Raw genomic sequence first — 23,482 nt, forward strand, 5'->3', positions numbered from 1 at the left:
ATTTCTTTAGTCGAGCAGTCGCAATTTTCAACAAAAAAAAAATCATGGTGCACAAGACACCTGTCTGATTCGCGCCTATCTCAGTGGACTAATCCATTGCGGATGCAACGGGGATGACACAGTCCATCACTCTAAGACATGTGATACTGAAATTGTATTTGGTTATATTATGTAAAAATAATGACGCAACACTAATAAATGTAATATTATTTTATAACAAATGCGCTTTCCCCCCGCGTTGGATATGGTCGCTGACCGCGGTTCTGAAACATAATCTTCAGTGCGCCTTGCAATTGGCGTCTTTCCCTATGTTGCTGTGTGTATAATAGCAAAATTAACCAGCATGAAATATACAAAAAATATAATTAAAGGGGGCAGTTTGGAAGAAACGAATCCCGTCTGAATTGTCCTTTGGAATAACGGACATTCTGGGATAATAATTACATAACCAACGTTAGTGATACTAGTCCCGTGCTAATACTTAGCCTAATTGTCTTAGAAAATTGAGGAGTGAGCAATCCCCAACTTAATTAGGTCTATAAACAATAGCCTAACTGTTAAATGTGCCTGGCTTTATAAATCATCCATTTACAGTGCATTTGGAAAGTATCCAGACGCCTTGACTGTTTCCACATTTTGTTACGTTACAGCCTTATTCTAAAATGTATTAAATTGTTTTTTTCCCCTCATCAATCTACACAATACCCCATTATGACAAAGCAAAAACTGTTTTTTAGAAATGTTTGCAAATGTAAAAATGTTATAAAAACTGATATCACATTTACATAATTATTCAGACCCTTTACTCAGTACTTTGTTGAAGCACCTTTGCCAGTGATTATAGCCTTGAGTCTTCTTGGGTATCACGCTACAAGCTTGACACACCTGCATTTGTGGAGTTTCTCCCATTCTTCTCTGCAGATCCTCTCAAGGCCTGTCAAGTTGGTTGGGTAGCATCGCTGCACAGCTATTTTTGAGGTCTCTCCAGAGATGTTTGATCATGTTCAAGTCCAGGCTCTGGCTGGGCCACTCAAAGACATTCATAGACTTGTCCTAAATCCACTCCTGTGTTGTCTTGGCTGTGTGCTTAAGATTGTTATCCTGTTGGAAGGTGAATCTTTGCCCCAGTCTGAGGTTCTGAGTGCTCTGGAGTAGGTTTTCATCAAGGATCTGCTTTGCGCTGTTCATCTTTCCCTTGATTCTGACTAGTCTCCCAGTCCCTGCTGCTGAAAACATCCCCACAGCATGGTGCTGCCACCACCATGCTTCACCGTAGGGATGGTGCCAGGTTTCCTCCAGACGTGACGCTTGGCCAAAGAGATCAATCTTGATTTCATCAGACCAGAGAATCTTATTTCTCATGGTCTGAGAGTCCTTTAGGTGCATTTTGGAAAACAACAAGTGGGCTGTCATGTACCGCTTAATGAGGAGTGGCTTCCGTCTGGCCACTCTACCATAAAGGCTTGATTGGTGGAGTGCTGCAGAGATGGTTGTCCTTCTGGAACATTCTCCCATCTCCACAGAGGACCTCTGAAGCTCTGTCAGAGTGACAGAGCTTGAATGACCAAGGCCCTTCTCCCCAGGTTGCTCAGTTTGGTTGGGCGGCCAGTTCTAGGAAGAGTGTTGGTGGTTCTAAACTTCTTCCATTTAAGAATGATGGAGGCCACTGTGTTCTGCAGAAATATTTTGGTACCCTTCCCCAGATCTGTGCCTCAACACAATCCTGTCTCGGACCTCTACGGACAATTCCTTCGACCTCATGGCTTGGTTTTTGATCTGACATGCACTGTCAACTGTGGGAACTTTATATTTACAGGTTGTGTGCCTTTACAAATCATGTCCAATCAATGAATTTACCACAGGTGGACTCCAAGTTGTAGAAACATCTCAAGGATGATCAATGGAAACAGGATGCACCTGAGCTCAATTTCGAGTCTCATAGCAAAGGGTCTGAATAAATATGTAAATAAGGTAACTCTGTTTTTTTATTTCATTTCTAAAAACCTGTTTTCGCTTTGTTATTATGGGGTATTGTGTGTAGATTGATTAGGGAAAAAAAGGATGTAATACATTTTAGAAGAAGGCTGTAATGTAAAAAAAAAGGGAAAAAGGGAAGGGGTCTGAATAGTTTCCAAATGCGCTGTATATCTACAGAAATAAGACAGATATTGCTTCTGTTGCCTTTTTTTGTGTTTTTTTTAATAGCCTGCTGATTCTGTGAGCACCAAGCCCCATGCAATGGCAAAATGTTGTATACATTTCACAGATTTGGCTGTTTTAATCTTTGCTATGTTGTAGTAAAGGCTTTACTTTAGTTTTTTTGGTGAGAACAGACTGGTATTACTTATTTATTTCGTGTTTATACTGTTCTAGGGCTGGGCGATATGGCAAATAAATTATCACGATATCTATATATTTTTTCATTCGATAACGATAATTATCACGATATTAATCAAATAATGTTTTAAAGGTGCATATCTGCTTCAAACTCAAGAATGCCCGAACAAACCATGGTTAGAGCTTTGGTCCAGTAACCAAAAGGTTGCTAGATCGAATCCCCGAGCTGACAAGGTAAAAATCTGTCATTCTGCCCATGAACAAGGCCGTTAACCCACTGTTCCCTGATAGGCCGTCATTGTAAATAAGAAGTTGTTCTTAACTGACTTGCCTAGTTAAATAAAGGTTACATTTTTTTATTATTATGTGAGCTACACATAAAATTATACTTGAAGGAAAGTTGTTCCATGTTTGCAGCCAGGGAGCACATACCTGGGGTCTATTAAATTGATAAGCCTCTTGAAACCTTCCTTTTCAACTGTGCTAATTGGTAGCATGTCCTTAGCAATGCATAATGGCATTTGTGATGTCTTTGTCTTTTCAATGTTTGCTTGTAGGGCATAAACGCTGTCAGTGTTGACTGCTTCGGGCAAACATCTCTAGATTGGCTGGTGCTTGAGGGGCATTTATCAATACCGTGGCGCAAACTCAGACTTCCTGCATGTTCCAAAGAGTGATTTTGCTTCAGATGTTGAAAAAGGTTTGTCGTATTACCAGCCTTCGTAGCCACCTGTCTACGGCACAATTTGACTGAACATTGCTCTGCTGTTTGTCGGACTTCAAAAAGCCAAACCACTTCAAAATTACTGAAACAGTTTAACCCTTTTAATCAATCATTTCTTCGTTGGAAGCTGCTCCTTCTCCATGGCTATCACTGCCACTGTTTTCGCCTACATCACTCATTTTTCGTGGTTAATAGTGGCTACTCCATCACTCGAGGTGCTAAGTGGTTTTCAGTGGGCGTATACCTCTCCACATGCATATTGTCACTTCTCCGCACACTCCTGCGCCGTCACAGACGTGAAATGGACTGCTGTACCTAATTATTCTATATCGACATTATTGGAAATGAATCTAAACGTTTTTATATCGTTATAGAGTGAAGTAATTACCTCGATAATTATTCATATTGATTTATCGCCCAGCCCTACACTGTTCCAAACAAGCAGAAAGAGTATTGTAATCTAACAGCACCTGTTTGTCACACGTAATATACACACAGGACTCGCTCCTGTACCCTTCTTTTTCTTGATTTCCTTCTTATTGTTATTATTAGAATTATTATTATGATCATTATAATAATAAGTAATATCGTTATCATTAGTAGGCTTTGTATAGTAGCCTTGTATAAACACCATCGAGCTGTAGGCCTAAGAGCGCATCTTTGTACCGTAACTTAATTTAGGCCTATTTTTCAATACATAGGCTACTGTATCTATCAATCAGTCATTAATTTGTTCATGCCATCACACAACATACGAGATGTTCATGCTTTGAAATGCAATCAAGCATTTTAGTTTTAAAATTAAATAACAAAGGGAGCTTTGAATAATCAGTCTCAACAATAAATAAACCGCTATTCACGAATGCATGTAACTGTTTTTAGTCTGAGGTAAGTTGGTAGTTGGTAGAGCATGGCGCTTGCAACGCCAGAGTTGTGGGTTCGATTCCCACGGTGGACCAGTACGAAAATGTATGTACTCACTACTGTAACTCGCTCTGGATAAGCGCGTCTGTTAAATTACTAAAATGTAACATGTAAATAAATGCTTTATATATTTATTTATTTTCTCGTTAGAACAGACTCTCTGGTAAACTTATTTAGTGTTTACATTGTTCCAAATGGTCAGAAAAAATTATTATATTGTAATCTAACAGGAACTGTGTGGCACACATAATACTAATGTAACACTTGCTCCTATACCTTCCTTTTTCTTGATCTCCAGTAGTTTCCACACTTATATCAAATGTCTTCCACACATCTGACTTCCCCTTTCCCTCCTGAGCAACCAGTAAACATTCCCCCATTTCAAGTTTCTTTTTCACGTCCTCCGCATACATTTTGCTGTCGACATTACTGTGTTCAGAGTTAGTTTTAACCAATTTATTGATGTGATTATGTTAGGCAATTATTATTATTTTGTATTTTTTTAAATCTTTATTTAACTAGGCAAGTCAGTTAAGAACAAATTATTGTTTTCAATGACGGCCAAGGAACAGTGGGTTAACTGCCTTATTCAGGGACAGAACGATAGATTTTTACCTTGTCAGCTCGGGGATTCGATCTTGCAACCTTTCGGTTACTAGTCCAACACTTTAACCACTAGGCTACCTGCCGCCCCGCTTATAGGTCAGGCCCTATTGGTCACATGCATGCAATACTAACATGTTTCATGTAAAGAGAGCAAGGGTAGGGAATGTTTTTCCTAAACAATTTAGGGATTTCGGTAACTGATCTTTTCATTTCAGGAATTGAAAGATTGAAGCGATTTGTCTTTCTAAGACACTTTTAGCCTAGGGTGAATAACGAAATGTATTTTTTTACACTCACAAATGAATGAATTCATTTACCATGACTGTTCACCAGTCAAATGTCAGAACCAATATGCACACTGTGTAACTGGTGACTGATTTTCTACATGATGACAATTAGAGTGAAAGGGAACAAAGATTCACAACCACCACCCTAGTGAGTCGTTTGAATTGTAGACCAAGTCAGTCGGTGGTCGTGCAGTGGGTGAGTCAGAATCACAAGGCCTACTTCTGAATGGACCAGTTACAGTGATATAGCCTACACAGAGAAATAGAATGACCAGAAGGGACTGTAATTCTGTGTTTATGAATATAGTCACATGTACTGTTAGACTACAGCTTCTAGTGGATTTTATCGGGCTGGTTGTTATGGAGAAGGGGGAAAACATTTCCAATCCAGTCCAGCTGCCATTCCGACAACCGCCAACTTTCTGCTAAAACAAAACAAAATCTGTCCCCAAATATATATCTCAGCTCCAGAGGCATCTAGTAATGGGCTTTAGTAGTGGGTGCTGGGAAAGGAAAAGGGGGATACCTAGTCAGTTGCACAACTGAATGCATTCAACCGAAATGTGTGTTCCGCATTTAACCCAACCCTCTGAATCAGAGAGGTACGGGGGGCTGTCTTAATCGATGTGCACATCATCGGTGCCCAGGGAGAGGTTGTTGTTGGGGGTTAACTGCCTTGCTCAAGGGCAGAACAGCAGATTCGAACCAGTGATCTTTCGTTTACTGGCCCAACACTCTTAACCGCTAGGCTTCCTGCCGCCCAGGTTTAGTGTGAGTGGAGTTGGATCCTGATTTAGGCTTCTTAGAATAATTTATTCCATAGTGTAGGCTTGTCTTGTATGAATTATGAAATGAGGCTTATGCTATGCTGCACTTGTGGCGAATCTGTGCTGTAATTGTGCTCTTTGTTTCAACAAAGCCCCCCAGATTACCTCTGATGACATTAATGTATGTCTTTCTCTTAACGTTACTTAGTACTGGGTGTATTGGAGTTTAGATTATGTGGAGTGTTAGCTAATCCTCCTCAGTGTATTCATTCATTTATAAGCATGTTGTTTAATAAATTATATCAGTGAGGTTGTTTATGTTTTAATTTACAGCCCTGGTATTTACTTAGACATTACATGAAAAAGGGTTATTACAAATCGACTACCTACTTTTTGATTCGTTGGGGTTCATTCAACTCTAAGTCTACTTTAAGTAATAGGTTGTTTCTTAGTTAATACCAAGACTGAAACAGAACTGTAAAATAAAGTGTAATGTCCCATAGTTCCCTTAGATTAGATCGTTTCTGTAGGTTGTGATGATACAGGAGTTCCATTAGACACACATTCGCTGCATCCTGGTTCCTTTCTCGACAAATTATCTTTGTTACCAGATAGCGTTTGCTTGAGATGAGTTATCATAGATGCTGATTTAGGCTGTTTGTGGCCGAAAACCCTCCGAAGCGGAGACTAGAATTACACGGATGTAGGAAACAAACTCTGGGGTCATCCAACGACCTACTCAAACAGTCTTTAAGTTCCTCAATCTGAAGGAGGAGAGCTCCTCTCGTAGTGGAGCAGTTCTTTATCCAAGGGACACCTTTATGGTCCAAGTTTGAAAGGGAGCGTACAGACTACAGACTGCAATATTGCTTTCATGCATCTAGTGTTTTCAGAACAGTGCTAAATTAAGAACAGCGGATGAGTAGAGGAAGCCACTTCAGATAACCAAGTATTTTGCATATGAGCTCTATTTGTAGGGGAAACTGAAAGTTAATTAGCAACCGCAGACATAAAAACCCTTTCAAACTAGCCTTGAACCCTTTACTGTAGCTAGAGAGGATAGAGGCCTACTGGGGATTGTGGGGAACAGACCTGGATCATGTTCATTAGGCACAAAACGTACAGATATCTAACTGAAATAGGGAGGGACTACCTGAACTTGTCCATTAAGGAACGGTCATATTCTTTAGACTATTGCAACCTGCTTAAAAATATGGCACACACGCACTTGATGGTTTCAAACAATCCTATCCTGTACTCTGTGTGTTTCAGCTGGACCAGCTGGTGGTTGATGCAGCCAAAGAGAAGAGGGACATGGAGCAGAAACACTCCACCATTCAACAGAAGGTAACACACACATACACACACACAGAAACATGACTCACCTTTTTTGGCACACTTGCGCTATACAGAGTGTACAAAACATTAAGAACATCTTCCTAATCTTGAGTTGCACCCCCACTTTTGCCCTCAGAACAGCCTCAATTCGTCGGGGCAAGGACTCAAAAAGGTGTCAAGCATTCCATAAGGGATGCTGGCCCATGTTGACTCCAATGGTTCCCAAGTTGGCTGGATGTCCTTTGGCACTGGCAGGATAGAGTTTGGGAAACCCTGCTCTAGCTAACCTTGAGCGCACACACACACACACACACACACACACACACACACCCTCCCTGTCTCTAGCCTTGGGGAGCTCTGGTTTAAAGCAGTGATGTGACTGAGGTGGATCCTTTTCCCTCAGCCATAAAGTCTTTCTTATTGCACTCCAACCCATTCTATTAAAGGATCAGCCCTGAAACTGGGATTTTCAGAAAGCCTCACCAATATACCCCAAGTTACTCATCCACTTCTGCTCTTCTTCACTCGAATGCATGCAGTCATAGAAATGGAGGATCTGTCATTCTACTTCTGAGTACAGCATGTATTGTAATGAAAAAAAGTTATTATTAACGACTATCTATGATGTATTTTGTCATTGTATTTTGTCACCCCTTTACCCATTCACTTCTGTACCTATCTACTCACTCTAATACACACGCTATCATTATATTTATCATTCTATTTATATGCAAACAGTATGAATGGTAATTCATTATTTGATTAATGATGACTATTAATGGTTTATTTAGTGCTATGAAACACAGAACTGCAACTTACTAATGGGTTGTGGAACACTAGAAGAGTAGAAGAGTCATAGGGCAGGCGTTGATAACGGGATCTCACAGGCTATGTCCTAAATGGCACCCTAATAAGTCACCGACACACAGTCACACACCATGCCTTATTCAAGTGGGTTGGACGCTTCGGGGCTCACTTACCAAACATCTATCCCTGTTCGCTACTCTCCCTGTAGTTTTTATAGATGCTCCCCAGCCTGTGGCTGCAACCCATATGGAATTCCTAGTCTCCGGCAGCTTTTAGAACTGCCGATTTGTGGTCAATAAGGCTGCCCTTAAGTCCCTACACTTTTTGGCCCTGATAGAGACATGGATTACCCCAGAAAACACTGCTACTCCAGCTGCTCTCTCGTCATCTGACTGTGTTCTCTCATAATACGAGAGCATCTGGTCGTGGGGGCACTGGGCTACTAACTTCTCCTAATTGGAGATTTTCTCTTTTCCCTCTCTCTCACCAGTATCTCCTCATTTGAATTCCATCTGGTCACTGTTACTTGTCCACTCAAGCTTAACATTGTTTTCATCTATCGCCACCAGGTGTCCTTGGAGAGTTCTTGATAAGCTAATTTCCCGACGATGGCTCACCAGTCATCGTACTGGGCGACTTTAAACTCCTGACGCCTGACTGCAATTAATTTCTTTCCAACTCTTTCTTTTCACTCCTTTTAGGGTTTCATAAAAATCCTGGAAAAGTCATGGAATTTTGAAGTTGTGTTTTCCAGGCCTGGAAATTATAAAATCAGAAAAGTTTTGGAAAAGTCAATGGAAATTAAATCATTTCAGTTCATGTAATTTATTTAGGTACTGTTTTTAAATATTTTATGAATCAAATAAAAATATCAGCCAGAATCGGAATGACACTTTAGCGCGTCTGTGTTAGCGAGTATCACCTGCATGCATGAGTGGGCCGTTGCTCAAGGTGAGAGAGGCAGTTGAACAATATGATAGAGAACAGACTAATAACTAGGTAGCCAATTCAAAACATATCTTGTAGTTAAATGTTTTCGTCATGACCCAAAAAACTTTCCACCGACACTTGCGAGTGTGGGCTTGCTTCTGCTGAATAGCCTTTTGATCTTTGATATATTAAATGAGTGAATTATTTCAAAAAGCATAAAACGTATTTGGTTGTAATGTTGCAATGTTGTACATCAAGGGTGGTCAACCATCCTCCAGGAGAGCTAATGGGTGTGCAGGCTTTTATTCCAGTGCCCCTCTAACGAACCTAATTTTAGAAATTAACTGCTCAACCGGACCTTTCATAAACTGGCTCTGTGTTTGAGCAGAGCTTGATCAAAAGCCTGCACACCCAGAACCTCTCCAGACTGAGGGTAGACCACGTGATTTATACCGTTGCCTAACAGGGGTTCTACTTTGGGGGGGGGGGGGGTGTAAAAGTAATGGAGAAATCATGGAAAAGTCATGAAATTCCATCTGTCAAAATATGTAGGAACCCTGTCCTTTATTCTTTTTACCCCTTTCCCAGTCCCCTTACACTCACAAGGCAGGCAATATGCTTAACCTCATCTTCACAAGAGGCTGTTTGCCTTCTAATCTCTCTGCAACCCCCCTCCATGTCTCGGAACACTACTTCTCCAACCCTTCCCACTCGGCCCCTACCTAGATGGTCATGTGCCGCCGCAATCTTTGCTCTCTCTCTCCCACTACTGTCTCCTCTTCTATCCTATCCTCTTTTCCTTTGGCTTAATCCTTCTCCCTCCTGTCTCCTGACTCTGCCTCTTCGACAGTACTCTCCTCCCTTTCCACATCCTTCGACTCCCACTGTCCCCTTTCCTCCCAGCCGGCTCGACCTTCCCCTCTTGCTCCGTGGCTGAGTGACTCACTGTGTGCTTACAGAACAGGGCTGCGGGCAGCTGGGCGGAAATGGAGGATAACTAAACTTCTGAAGGACCTATCATCCTTCCACTCCCCCTTCTGTACCATCTCTTCCTCTGTATCTGCTGCTAAAGCCACTTTCTATCACTCTAAATTTCAAGCTTTTTTCCACTTTCTCCTCCACCATCTCCCTCCTCCCGCTCTGTGGACGACTTTGTCAACCACTTTGGAAAAAAGGTTAACATATCCGTTCCTCATTCTCTCAGGCTACTGAGCCCACTGATCCCACCTTTTTCTCCCCTCTCTCTCTCTAGATGAGATCCTGTGACTAGTGATGTCTGGCCGCTCGACAACCTGCCCACTTGACCCCATCCTCTCCTCCCTCTCCAGACCATCTCTGGAGACCTTCTCCCATTTTTCACTTACCTCAACTCATCCCTGACATCAAAAACTACAGACCGGTATCCCTTCTTTCTTTTCTTTCCAAAACACTTGAGCCTGCTGTCTCTGACCAACTCTCTCGTTATCTCTCTCAGAATGATCTTCTTGACCCTAACCAGTCAGGCTTCAAGGCGACTCACTCAACTGAGACCGCTCTCCTCTGTGTCACGGAGGCTCTCCTCTCTGCCAAAGCTGACTCTCTCTCCTCTGCGACTAAATCTAACTGCTCACTTCGACACCGTGAACCATCAGATCCTCCTCTCCATCCTCTCAGGGTTTGGTGTCTCAGGTTCTGCACAATCCTGGATTGCATCATACCTGACAGGTTGCTCCTACCAGGTGGCGTGAAGAGGATCTGTGTCTGCACCACGTGCTCCCACTACTGCTGTTCCCCAGGGTTCGGTTCTAGGCCCTATCCTTTTTTCTCTTTACACCCTGGCAAACTTCTCAGCTTGGATGTCGGCCCACCAGCTCAAGGTCAACCTCGACAATACACCGCTGCTCTTCCTCCCGGGCAGTGTTCATTTTGGAACTCTTTTTAGTCTATCATTTTTCTGCATAACATCCTATTCTCTTCCCAACAGAAGAAATATGAGGAAATATATATATTTGACACAAAGTTGGAAGCACAGAATCGTCTACAATGTCATTGTATGCCGTAGCATTAAGATTTCCCTTCACTTGAACTAAGGGGCCTAGCCCAAACCGTTATTTCTCCTCCGCCAAAGTTTACAGTTGACACTATGCATTGGGTCAGGTAGCGTTTTCCTGGCGTCCGCCAAACCCAGATATGTCCGTCAGACTGCCAGATGGTGAAGCATAATTTATCACTCAAGAGAACTTGTTTCTACTGCTCCATAGTCCAATGGCGGTGAGCTTTACACGACCCCAAACGCTTGGCATTGCACATTGTAATCTGAGGCTTGTGTGGGGCTGCTTGGCCATGGAAACCCATTTCATAAAGCTCCTGACGAACAGTTCTTGTGCTGACGTTGCTTCCAGAGGCATTTTGAAACTCGGTAGGGAGTCTTGTACCCGAGGACAGACGATTTTTACTCGCCAAGTGCTTCAGAACTCGGCGGACCCATTCTGTGAGTTTGTGTGGCCTACCTCTTTGCGGCTGAGCAGTTGTTGCTCCTCGACATTTCCACTTCACAATAAAATCACTTACAGTTGACCGGGGAAGCTGTATCAGGGCAGACTTTTTACAAACAGACTTTTTGTAAAGCTGGCATCCTATGACGGTGCCATGTTGAAAGTCACTGAGCTCTTCAATAAGGCCATTCTACTGACAATGTTTTGTCTATGGTGATTGCATGGCTGTGTACTAGATTTTATACACCTCTTAGCAACGGGTGTGGCTGAAATAGACACATCCACAAATTTGAAGGGCTGTCCACATACTTTTGTTTGTATATATATATATATATATATATATATACACACACACACACACACACACACACACACACACACACACACACACACACACACACACACACAGTGCCAGATTATTTTTGGTATCCTTCAAAGTAGCTACCTTTTGCCTTGACAGCTTTGCACAATCTTGGCATTCTCTCAACCAGCTTCATGAGGTAGTCACTCAACCAAATTGGGATGATTTGAACTGCAGAGTCAAGGAAAAACATCCAACAAGTGCTCAGCATATGTGGGAACTCCTTCAAGACAGTTGGAAAAGCATTCCAGGTGAAGCTGGTTGAGAAAATGCCAAGTATGCCAAGCTTTCATCAAGGCAAAGGGTGGCTACTTGATTTGTTTAACACTTATTTTGTTACTACATGATTCTATATTTGTTATTTCATAGTTTTGATGTCTTCACTATTATTCCATGATGTAGAAAATAGTAAAAAAGTAAGAAAAACCCTTGAGTGAGTAGGTGTGTCCAAACTTTTGATTGGTACTGTATACAGTGCTTTCGGAAAGTATTCAGACCCCTTGACTTTTTCCACATTTTGTTATGTTACAACCTTTTTCTAAAATCGATTAAATCGGGGGTTTTTCTCATCAATCTACACATAATACCCCATAATGACAAAGCAAAAACATGTTTTTAGAAAACTAAAAAAAACTTAAATATCACATTTACGTTAGTATTCAGACCCTTTACTCAGTACTTTGTTGAAGCCACTTTGGCAGTGATTATAGCCTCGAGTCGTCTTGGGTATGACACTACAAGCTTGGCACACCTGTATTTGGGGAGTTTCGCCCATTCTTCTCTGCAGATCCTCTCAAGCTCTGTCAGGATGTATGGGGAGCGATACTGCACACCTATTTTCAAGTCTCTCCAGAGATGGTCGATCGGGTTCAAGTTGTTGCGTTGTTTTGGCTGTGTGCTTAGGCTCGTTGTCCTGTTGGCTCTGGAGCAGGTTTTCATCAAGGATATCTCTGTACTTGTCATTGTGCCCTCGATCCTGACTAGTCTCCCAGTCCCTGCCGCTGAAGAAAACCCCACAGCATGATTCTGCCACCACCGTGCTTTACCGTAGGGATGGTGCCAGGTTTCCCCCAGATGTGACGCTTGGCCTTCAGGCAGGGACGTCCTTTAGGTGCCTTTAAGCAAACTCCAAGAAGGCTGTCATGTACCTCTTACTGAGGAGTGGCTTCCGTCTGGCCACTCTACCATAAAGGCTTGATTGGTGGAGTGCTACAGAGATGGTTGTCCTTCTGGGAGGTTCTCCCATCTCCACAGAGGAACTCTGTCAGAGTGAACATCGGGTTCTTGGTCACTTCCCTGATCAAGGCCCTTCTCCCCCGATTGCTCAGTTTGGCCAGGCAGCCAGCTCTAGGAAGAGTCTTGGTGGTTCTAAACTTCTTCCATATAAGAATGTGTTCTCGGGGACCTTCAATGCTGCAGACATTTTTTGTACCTGTGCCTTGACACAGTCCTGTCGTCTCGGTGCTCTACGGACTATTCCTTCCACCTCATGGCTTGGTTTTTGCTCTGACATGCACTGTCAACTGTGGGACCTTATAGAGACCGTGGACTCCAATCAAGTTGTAGAAAATTCTCAAGGGTGATCAATGGAAAAAGGATGCACCTGAGCTTAATTTCGAGTCTCATTGCAAAGGGTCTGATACTTATGTAAACAAGGTATTTCAGTTTTTGTTTTTAATACATTTGCAAACATTTCTAAAAACCAGTTTTCGGTTTGTCATTATGGGGTATTGATGATTGATGAGATTGATGATTGATGAGAAAAAAAACGATTAAATCGATTTTAGAAAAAGGCTGTAATGTAACAAAATGTGGATGAAGTCAAGGCGTCTGAATATATTTCGAATGCATATATCTCAAATAAAAAAAAAGGGAACACAATGGATAAGTTTCACTGGAACCTGTTTTTGTGCATGAGTGAGTTTGGTGGGATTTGTTGTGTGTGAATGTCGGTGTATGTATCTGTGTCCAAGTTTGTTTGCCTGTCTGGCTTCTTAGCATGTCTGTCAGTCTGTGTCTATATGTAAATCTCTTTCCAGCTCCATTTTTTGTGTCTGTGTGAGAGTGTGTGCATGTCTGTCTGTGTGTGTGAGCGGACATGGCGAGCAGCAGCTTGCTCTCCAGCATGAGCAGCACTTCCAGCCAGGAGCCCTCTCATTCGCAGCCGTGCAAATTTACGCTCATCCTTGTGCGTCTTGCATCCCAGCGCCCTCCCTGTCCAACCCCCATCCCTTTTACTAGATGCTATTTTTATGTTGTCTCGCTCCCTCCCTCTCTCTGCCTCTCCTTCACTCCCTCTCTCTTTCTCTTTCTGCCAGTATGTATCAGCAGTTCTAACCTCTCCTCTTTTTCTTCCACCTCTCTCCACCTCTGTTCCCCAGGCTGCTCTGCAGGTAAGCCTTTTTTCCTCTGTGTATTTCTGTGCTATTTCGGTTCTTTCTGCATGTTGACAGTCTGAATTCATCATGATATATTATTGACACATACATGACGTGACCGGGTTACGACCACTCAGTCCTCGTCACAGGTATGCACGTCTGTTGAAATCCATGCATGTCGGCTGTGTTATATGCCAGTCATTCATTCACCTAATGTGTTTATGATACAGCATATTGCGACAGTCTAGTCTTTATGCCTTACTGCAAAGGGAATGTGAGAGGCAAGGTTGATATCGTTCTAATTGCAACGTTGCAGAACATTACGAAAATGTGTTGTGCTAGCTGGGATAGGCTGAATCTATAACATACTAGCTAGTCGCTCAGTTGAAATATTCGCCTAGACTCATGTGCATTTCATTTCCTCATGACTGCGGTTTTTAGAGTGTGCTTAGTATGCCTTATATCTGCCTGTGTGAATTATTAATACATTTCTAGAGGGCTCCATCGTGTTACAGATTGTCCCCGTTGGACGGAGGGGGGCTCTAAGTTTAGCTCAAAGTATTAGCTTTTCTGCTTCTCAGAGGAGGAGGCAGTGGATTGTGAACTGGAAAGGGTTAATTTTGGTTTTCTGGTTTGTGCATGCTGCAGGAGAAAACATGAGTCTGTATACATTTACACACACACACACTGGGAGAAGTAGAGTACATGGCTCTCAAATAGAGGCTGTATAAATGTTTCATGCTGGAGCTAATCTGCACGGGGTTCGGTTGGTTATTCTAAACCCATTGCGCCAGCCAGCATCGACCTGCACACACACACACACACTCGCATCCCAATGAGTTCGCATGCCGCTGCGGCCTCAGCGGGAGGGGGAGGTGCCAAACTCAGCCAGCAGCGGTGACGAGTGTTGATGAGGGACGGACAGACAAGACACACACACACACACCAGTCACAATCCACTGCCTCCAACACACACACAGGGTAAGGAGGGAGGCTAGTTTTGGAGAGAGGGAGCTAGTCCGAGTGTGACAGGGCTGTCACTTGAGATGCTGCGGGAGGACAGGCAGAGGTAGCTACCGCTAGCTAGCCATTGTCAAGGTGACTGGGACACCGACACACACACTGACCTGCTGTCACAGACATGAAGATGAAGTTCTTCAGCAGATTCCACTATGTGTGGTATCTGGTGAGTCCGCTGAAAGAAGGGGACAAAACATGTTTATTTTTAGCTTCATATGGCTCTGTGCCATGGTCATGCGCTCTGTTGTGTGTGTGTGTTCAACTATCTCCAATTGTATGTCATGGAATCAATTGTCTCCTCTTTCTCAGTTTCTCAGCCCTTTCTCAGTCTTCTGGTGTTACTCTTTTAGGAGGTGACAGAGGTTGAACCTTTACCCGATGGACGCAGCTTTTGCGCATGGAGGTCCTCCGTATGTAATACTTGATTTTCATTTGCTATTTGGTTTCCATTGACCCCCCCCCCCCCCCCCCACCAACTCCCTCCTCTTCTCCCTGCATAACCAGAGTGATGAGGGATTCCATTGTCATGCTGTACGTTCATGTGGTTTTCTCATTCTAAAGTATGGCTCCCACGGTTTACCTTCTGACTACAAAGCAATAGCCTGGTCCCAGATCTGTTTGTGCTGTCTTGCCAACTCCTTGTCACTCATGGTCCAGTTGTCAAGACAGCCCAATTGGATCTGGGATCAGGCTAAAGATGCATGGGTTTGACGTCTGCTTACATGTGAGTTCTGTGCTCTGGTTGTTGTCATTACTTGGGCTCTGTTTGACACCTTTATTACCTCCGTTCCTTGAAGCAATATCTGATCTGACATGGATGGATTGATATATGATGCAACCCATGCTTTCACCTATCCAATCTTGTCAGATCAGTTATTTTTTTTACAGGGCCACGTTTTGCCCACACATTCGATTATTGCCTTTGACCGGTTGGGGATTGGATTGGATTCTATGTCCCTTGTCTGTCTTGAGTCCTGGCTGGTATGGCTGTTTTACAGTTGTATGGCTTTGTGTGTGGGTATTGTGGACAGGATCCAGGTTTAGTGGTGTGTATGTAGAGGGATGCCATGTTTTTATCCCTGCCCAAAAGTAACAACTATTTTATTCCTCTCCAGGGCACATGCTGGGACTTAGGCCTTGAATAATACATACAGCCTAAAAATACGTCTTAGAGAGTCTGTTTGAGTAGGCTACACACTATATTATTAAAAATGATTCCTTAGTTTAAGTGTACTGTACAGTGTACACACTAGGGTAAATTGTTTTAGGGTTGGGTGATATTACGATAGTATCATCTATCGACGATGATTGAGAGCCATTGTTGATGGTGAAGACATTGTGATATGACATACGATGGATAGCCTATTTTAACTTGACTGCCGCCCCGCAGTAAAGAACAAAATCTCGCACAGCAGGGCAGCACACAAGTGACATTCCGAGTAATTTGCCTATTCCTATTTGCTATAACCTATTTCAATAAATATGTTGTATACAGAATGCAAGGGAGGAATGTAGGGTAAACAGAGCGGAGAATTCCACCAAAGCAGCGCAAAATGTCGAATCATAAAATATTGTTTCTCTCTGTCGGATACATGGGCCTTATAGCCTAAACCTATAAAAAAAGATGTATATACTGTGGGGTCTGGAATTATTGGATCCCTTGATAAAGAAGAGCAAAAAAGAATATAAAATAAATACAAATACTCTATTTGTATGCTATTGTATACTTTATTTGTATTATATTATTTCATACTTATGCAATTGCTCAAAGAAAGATTTTGTTTAACAAGTAATACAAAATAAATACAAAGCTTGAGGGCCTCGGGTGCGACCGCCCCAAGTCCCAAGCATCTGTAATTGCTGATTTTTATTTGTTTGACCGTTCGGGACCTTTAAATCTAATTCCCATGTAAAATAGCCTTTTGAGTGACTAAAATATCACCCATCATATTTTTGGGGGATAGCAATGCTAAATAATTGAGAAAGTATTTTTTTTCTCCCATGGCTAACTACCAGGAAGTTTGAAAAGACCGGCTGAGTGGGCGGGGAGCTTATATTCATGAGCTCGCAGTTCTTTGACAGTTCTTTGAAACGCCTATGTCAAGAAACTTGCTATGAGCAGTGTTTCAGTAAAATCATCTCGAGCAAATTTGGTGATACACAAAGCAAGTCAAGCAACATGGAAATTACATCAATGATGTAATTGTTTTTATACATCTCCCGTTTGGCTCTTGTGATGCGGTTCACAGCAGCAGTTTTGAATGAACCCCCCCCCCCCCCCTTTTGTTTTGTTCCATGCTGGCTGAAGACCTAGCTAGCCAGTAACTAGCTAACGTCAGACACGGATGAAAGGGCAGACATATATGCATCTTTGCCATAGATGAATAGCGTAAACTTTTATAATTTGCTGAAACCCTATAGTCGAGTAGCTATCTAGCTATATAAACCACGCCATCCGCAAAGACGCCTTTTCCGATGTTGGTTAAAAGGCAGTACTTATTTAAATTATGTAAGAGAATATCATGTTACCATTGGTGTATTAAAATGATAGTTAGGGTGATGTCACCCTATCCCCTTAATAATCTGGCCTCCTGAATCCAAGGATGGGAGGGTCTCAGTAACTTTAAGATCCAATTTTATCAATGTAGAAGCAACAGTCATTTTTCATACTTTGTTCATCATAGAAAATGCATCATTTCGGCTGTATTTCTGTATTTTGAAAGTTATAGATCTTGACGACGTGATTGCTGACATGCAAAACAGTTTGGGACTATATCAACAATGGACTAATGAAACAAATAACAAAAGATAGTTTTTGGGTGGAATTTTCCTTTGACTATCTTGTCTAGCTGTTTAAAAAAAGTAGGCTATATTCCCTTCTCTCCATTCAATAGGCTATAAATATGACTTTGGGCTATGGTACGCTTTCTCTCGATCAAACAATGAATGAATTTAATGGAGTTCCATCTCAAAAAGTTGTTTGAATACCTTCAAGAAAGAAAGGTATCCAGGGGACTATATCGATAGCCTATATACAAATCTAATGATAAGTTGAATCAAGTTTAAGCTTATTAAGAAATAAATTATCCGTGTGGGGTATAAAAATCACTCCATGCGAGGTTGAAAACCAAATGGCCAATCCTCCTACTAGACCTATCATAAAAGCTTTAAGACAAGTTCAAGTTATGAACAGTAGAGCCTAGCCTATTTCCCAAGTATTGTAATAGCCTAAGACGGTGTTGTCCTAAAGTTGCCCCTTTCAAAAAGAACAAGAATTGAAAGTCTGAGTCTATAGGCCTAGGTATAGGCTATTCTCAGTAACAACTTTGAGAGCTTGAACAAACAATATTAAGAGAGGATGAGGCAAATAAAGCAATTATTATCCAGTTCTATAATCGAACTCACTACAGCGGGACAGTCCATTCCTCATCAGTTCATCAGTCGCTTTGATCCACCATGTGCGTGCCACACAGACAGACAGACACACACAAACCTGTTCCATGCTGAAGCTCCACCAAAAAGGAATATTAGAAAAGATTTGCCTGCCCTTAGCCTCTGCCCAGGCTTTCAACAACATGATATTTCATCATGATTCGTCCAGTTGTAGCATGCGATTTCGTGCTACAGCCCAACTGTTTTTTAGCGGAGTAAAATTTTTCGGAATAGGGGGCGATACCATCATATCACAATGTTTTATGAGTGCATAATCATGATAGGACAAAGGTTGACATCGCCCAACCCTAAATTGTTTTTTCTTTCTAATGTGTCTTTCTAGCATAACATTAGACTCTATAGTTACTTTTTTTTCTTCATATTTTTATATTTAGCAAAAATACAGCAACACTATAACAGTAATACATTTCAAAACAGGGGCACTCGATAGTGATACCTGCCAGTAGTATGAGAGTTGTGGTGTATTTACCAGTCACCCACACTTGGATTGAAGGGTTAATTACATTTTGTGATGGGAGTCTTGTATTGACACAGTTGGGCATCTTAAATGCCATTTTCCGTTCCCCTACCATTCATGAGCCTGGCCCTGTCCACTGGATACGTTCTGTACTGTACCCCCATCCAGAAATATCCTCTGTCCTACGGTGTTTCATGGTGGAAAAGAGGGTGTGTCCAATCAGGAAATCGCTAGGCTGAGGTGTTTAGCTCCAGGCCCCTTTGCTCAGGTTACAGTGCAGAATCTAATCTGGCTGTGAAGACAAACACACACACACAGCTCTCTGTAAGTATAGTCTGAGGGAGTGATGATGAAGCACAACACAATGGTCAAACTCCTATCCAGATCAGCCAATGGCGTTTTGCAGACCTTACAGACTCAGGAGCAATTGGGCCGAATATAGGCTAGTGGAACCAATATCTGACAGTATGAAGACGGCAGATTTGACCATGACAATCTTAGGAAGTGCCTTGTGATCTCCATGTCGCGCTAATAGTCATTTGGAGCTGAGGATTACTTCCATCATTTCCACTTTGATGTTTATAAGCCTACAAATTAAACTAATATCTTTCGATCCCCGATTGACTGCTTCAAGGACTGTTTCATTGACTCTTATTGTTTGTCTTCAAATGTTTCCCACAACAATCCTTGGAATTGAACAGTGAATTAATAGAAGTTCAATTGTTCCACCAACACCCTGACTGTTTGTGGTGTCTAGTGTTACAGAGGAAAGTGTGGCAGGGGTGAGATCTAGCTCATGATACTGGTGGCTAGCCTGTCGGGTTATGGGGTTGTCGGTGGCTCTTTCAGAGAGAAGTCAACTCTGCCCCAGACCACAGGTGTTAGCCAGTTTACTGTTGCTGGAAACAAGGATGCGGATGCAGCAGACACACTGAAAGGTTGCATCGTCACAGAACTAGAATGAGTAGAACTAGAATGGCGCCCCCACTCACAAAGACACTGCGTTTGGATCCAAAAATCTCAAATTTGGACTCATCAGACCAAATGACAGATTTCCACTGGTCTAATGTCCATTGCTCGTGTTTCTTGGCCCAAGCAAGTCTCTTCTTCTTATTGGTGTCTTTTAGTAGTGGTTTCTTTGTAGCAATTGTACCATGAGGGTCTGATTCACGCAGTCTCCTCTGAGCAGTTGATGTTGAGATTTGTCTGTTACTTGAACTCTGTGAAGCATTTATTTGGACTGCAATCTGAGGTGCGGAGGTAACTCTGTGCCTCCCTGTCCTGTGGTGGTCCTCATGAGAGCCAGTTTCATCATGGTTTTGGTTTTTGTGACTGCACTTGAAGAAACTTTCAAAGTTCTTGACATTTTCCGGGTTGACTGTTTCATGTCTTAATGTAGTGATGGACTCTTTCTCTTTGCATAGTTGAGCTGTTCTTGCCATAATATGGACTTGGTCTTTTACCAAATAGGGCTATCTAATGTATACTAACCCAAAATGAAGAAGGAAAGATATTCCACAAATTAATTTTTAACAAGGCATAAAAAGAAAAACCCTTGAAAAACCCTTGAATGAATAGGTAGGTAGGTAGGTAGGTAGGTAGGTAGGTAGGTAGGTAGGTAGGTAGGTAGGTACGCTACCATTCAAAAGTTTGTGGTCACTTTTACATTTCCTTGTTTTTTTAAAGAAAAGCACATTTAAAATTACATCAAATTGATCAGAAAGACAGTGTAGACATTGTTAATGTTGTAAATGGCAATTTTTTTTAAAATGGCAGATTTTTTAAATGGAATATCTACATAGGCGTACAGAGGCCCATTATCAGCAACCATCACCCCTGTGTTCCAATGACACGTTGTGTTAGCTAATCCAAGTTTAGCATTTAAAAAATCTAATTGATCATTAGAAAAACCTTTTGCAATTATGTTAGCACAGCTGAAAACTGTTGTTCTGATTAAGGAAGCAATTAAACTGGCCTTCTTTAGACTAGTTGTGTATCTGGAGCATCAGCAATTGTGGGTTTGATTAAAGGCTCAAAATGGCTAGAAAGAAAGACTTTTCTTCTGAAACTCATCAGTCTATTCTTGTTCTGAGAAATGAAGGCTATTCTATGTGAGAAATTGCCAAGAAACTGAAGATCTCGTACAACGCTGTGTACTACTCCCTTCACAGAACAGCGCAAACTGGCTCTAACCAGAATAGAAAGAGGTTTGGGAGGCTCTGGTGCACAACTAAGCAAGAGGACAAGTACATTAGAGTGTCTAGTTTGAGAAACAGACGCCTCACAAGTTCTCAACTGGCAGCTTCATTAAATAGTACCAGCAAAACACCAGTCTCAACGTCAACAGTGAAGAGGCAACTCCGGGATTCTGGCCTTCTTTTTATATATATATACTGCTCAAAAAAATAAAGGGAACACTTAAACAACATTCTAGATCTGAATGAAAGAAATTATCTTATTAAATACTTTTTTCTGTACATAGTTGAATGTGCTGACAACAAAATCACACAAGAATAATCAATGGAAATCCAATTTATCAACCCATGGAGGTCTGGATTTGGAGTCACACTCAAAATTAAAGTGGAAAACCACACTACAGGCTGATCCAACTTTGATGTAATGTCATTAAAACAAGTCAAAATGAGGCTCAGTAGTGTGTGTGGCCTCCACGTGCCTGTATGACCTCCCTACAACGCCTGGGCATGCTCCTGATGAGGTGGCGGAGGGTCTCCTGAGGGATCTCCTCCCAGACCTGGACTAAAGCATCCGCCAACTCCTGGACAGTCTGTGGTGCAACGTGGCGTTGGTGGATGGAGCGGGACATGATGTCCCAGATGTGCTCAATTGGATTCAGGTCTGGGGAACGGGCGGGCCAGTCCATAGCATCAATGCCTTCCTCTTGCAGGAACTGCTGACACACTCCAGCCACATGAGGTCTAGCATTGTCTTGCATTAGGAGGAACCCAGGGCCAACCGCACCAGCATATGGTCTCACAAGGGGTCTGAGGATCTCATCTCGGTACCTAATGGCAGTCAGGCTACCTCTGGCGAGCACATGGAGGGCTGTGCGGCCCCCCAAAGAAATGCCACCCCACACCATGACTGACCCACTGCCAAACCGGTCATGCTGGAGGATGTTGCAGGCAGCAGAACGTTCTCCACGGCGTCTCCAGACTCTGTCACATGTGCTCAGTGTGAACCTGCCTTCATCTGTGAAGAGCACAGGGTGCCAGTGGCGAATTTGCCAATCTTGGTGTTCTCTGGCAAATGCCAAACGTCCTGCACGGTGTTGGGCTGTAAGCCCAACCCCCACCTGTGGACGTCGGGCCCTCATACCACCCTCATGGAGTCTGTTTCTGACCGTTTGAGCAGACACATGCACATTTGTGGCCTGCTGGAGGTCATTTTGCAGGGCTCTGGCAGTGCTTCTCCTGCTCTTCCTCGCACAAAGGCGGAGGTAGCGGTCCTGCTGCTGGGTTGTTGCCCTCCTACGGCCTCCTCCACGTCTCCTGATGTACTGGCCTGTCTCCTGGTAGCGCCTCCATGCTCTGGACACTACGCTGACAGACACAGCAAACCTTCTTGCCACAGCTCGCATTGATGTGCCATCCTGGATGAGCTGCACTACCTGAGCCACTTGTGTGGGTTGTAGACTCCGTCTCATGCTACCACTAGAGTGAAAGCACCGCCAGCATTCAAAAGTGACCAAAACATCAGCCAGGAAGCATAGGAACTGAGAAGTGGTCTGTGGTCCCCACCTGCAGAACCTCTCCTTTTTTGGGGGTGTCTTGCTAATTGCCTATAATTTCCACCTGTTGTCTATTCCATTTGCACAACAGCATGACATTTATTGTCAACCAGTGTTGCTTTCTAAGTGGACAGTTTGATTTCACAGAAGTGTGATTGACTTGGAGTTACATTGTGTTTTTTAAGTGTTCCCTTTATTTTTTTGAGCTGTGTGTGTGTGTATATATATATATATATACATACATACATACATACATACATACATACATACATACATACATACATACATACATACATACATATATATATATATATATATATATATATATATATATATATATATATATATATATATATATATATATATATATATATATATATATATACTGAACAAAAATAGAAATGCAACAATTTCAAAGATTTTACTGAGTTACAGTTCATATAAGGAAAAGAGTCAATTAGAACCTTATCTATGGATTTCACATGACTGGGAATACAGTTATGCATCTGTTTGTTACAGATACCTTAAAAGGAAAGGTATGGGCATGGACAGAAAACCTGTAAGTATCTGATGTGACCACCGTTTGCCTCATGCAGCGCGACACATGACCTTCGCATAGCGTTGATCAGGCTGTTGATTGTGGCCTTTGGAATGTTGTCCCACTACTCTTCAATGGCTGTGCTAAGTTGCTGGATATTCTCGGGAATTGGAACACACTGTCGTACACGTCGATCCAGAGCATCACAAATATTTTTTATTTTTTTATTTCACCTTTCTTTAACCAGGTAGGCAAGTTGAGAACAAGTTCTCATTTACAACTGCGACCTGACCAAGATAAAGCAAAGCAGTTAGACACATATAACAACACAGA

General features: G+C 42.3%; 1 protein-coding gene across 5 annotated transcripts in view; it reads left to right on the plus strand.

Moving 5' to 3' along the window:
- Window positions 1-23,482, plus strand: part of LOC115157958 (arf-GAP with coiled-coil, ANK repeat and PH domain-containing protein 2) — a 113,100-nt gene that overhangs the window by 65,575 nt on the left and 24,043 nt on the right. For 3 of the 5 annotated variants that reach the window (XM_029706331.1, XM_029706330.1, XM_029706334.1), the window contains exons 9-11: window positions 6,918-6,992; window positions 13,937-13,948; window positions 15,304-15,363. In XM_029706331.1, the coding sequence (XP_029562191.1) occupies window positions 6,918-6,992; window positions 13,937-13,948; window positions 15,304-15,363 (147 nt within the window). The remainder of the gene's footprint in view (window positions 1-6,917; window positions 6,993-13,936; window positions 13,949-15,303; window positions 15,364-23,482) is intronic. The other 2 variants (XM_029706332.1, XM_029706333.1) reach the window with 2 other exon arrangements.

The sequence above is a fragment of the Salmo trutta genome, chromosome 22 (assembly GCF_901001165.1).
Source record: "Salmo trutta chromosome 22, fSalTru1.1, whole genome shotgun sequence".
NCBI classification, from domain to species: Eukaryota; Metazoa; Chordata; class Actinopteri; order Salmoniformes; family Salmonidae; genus Salmo; species Salmo trutta.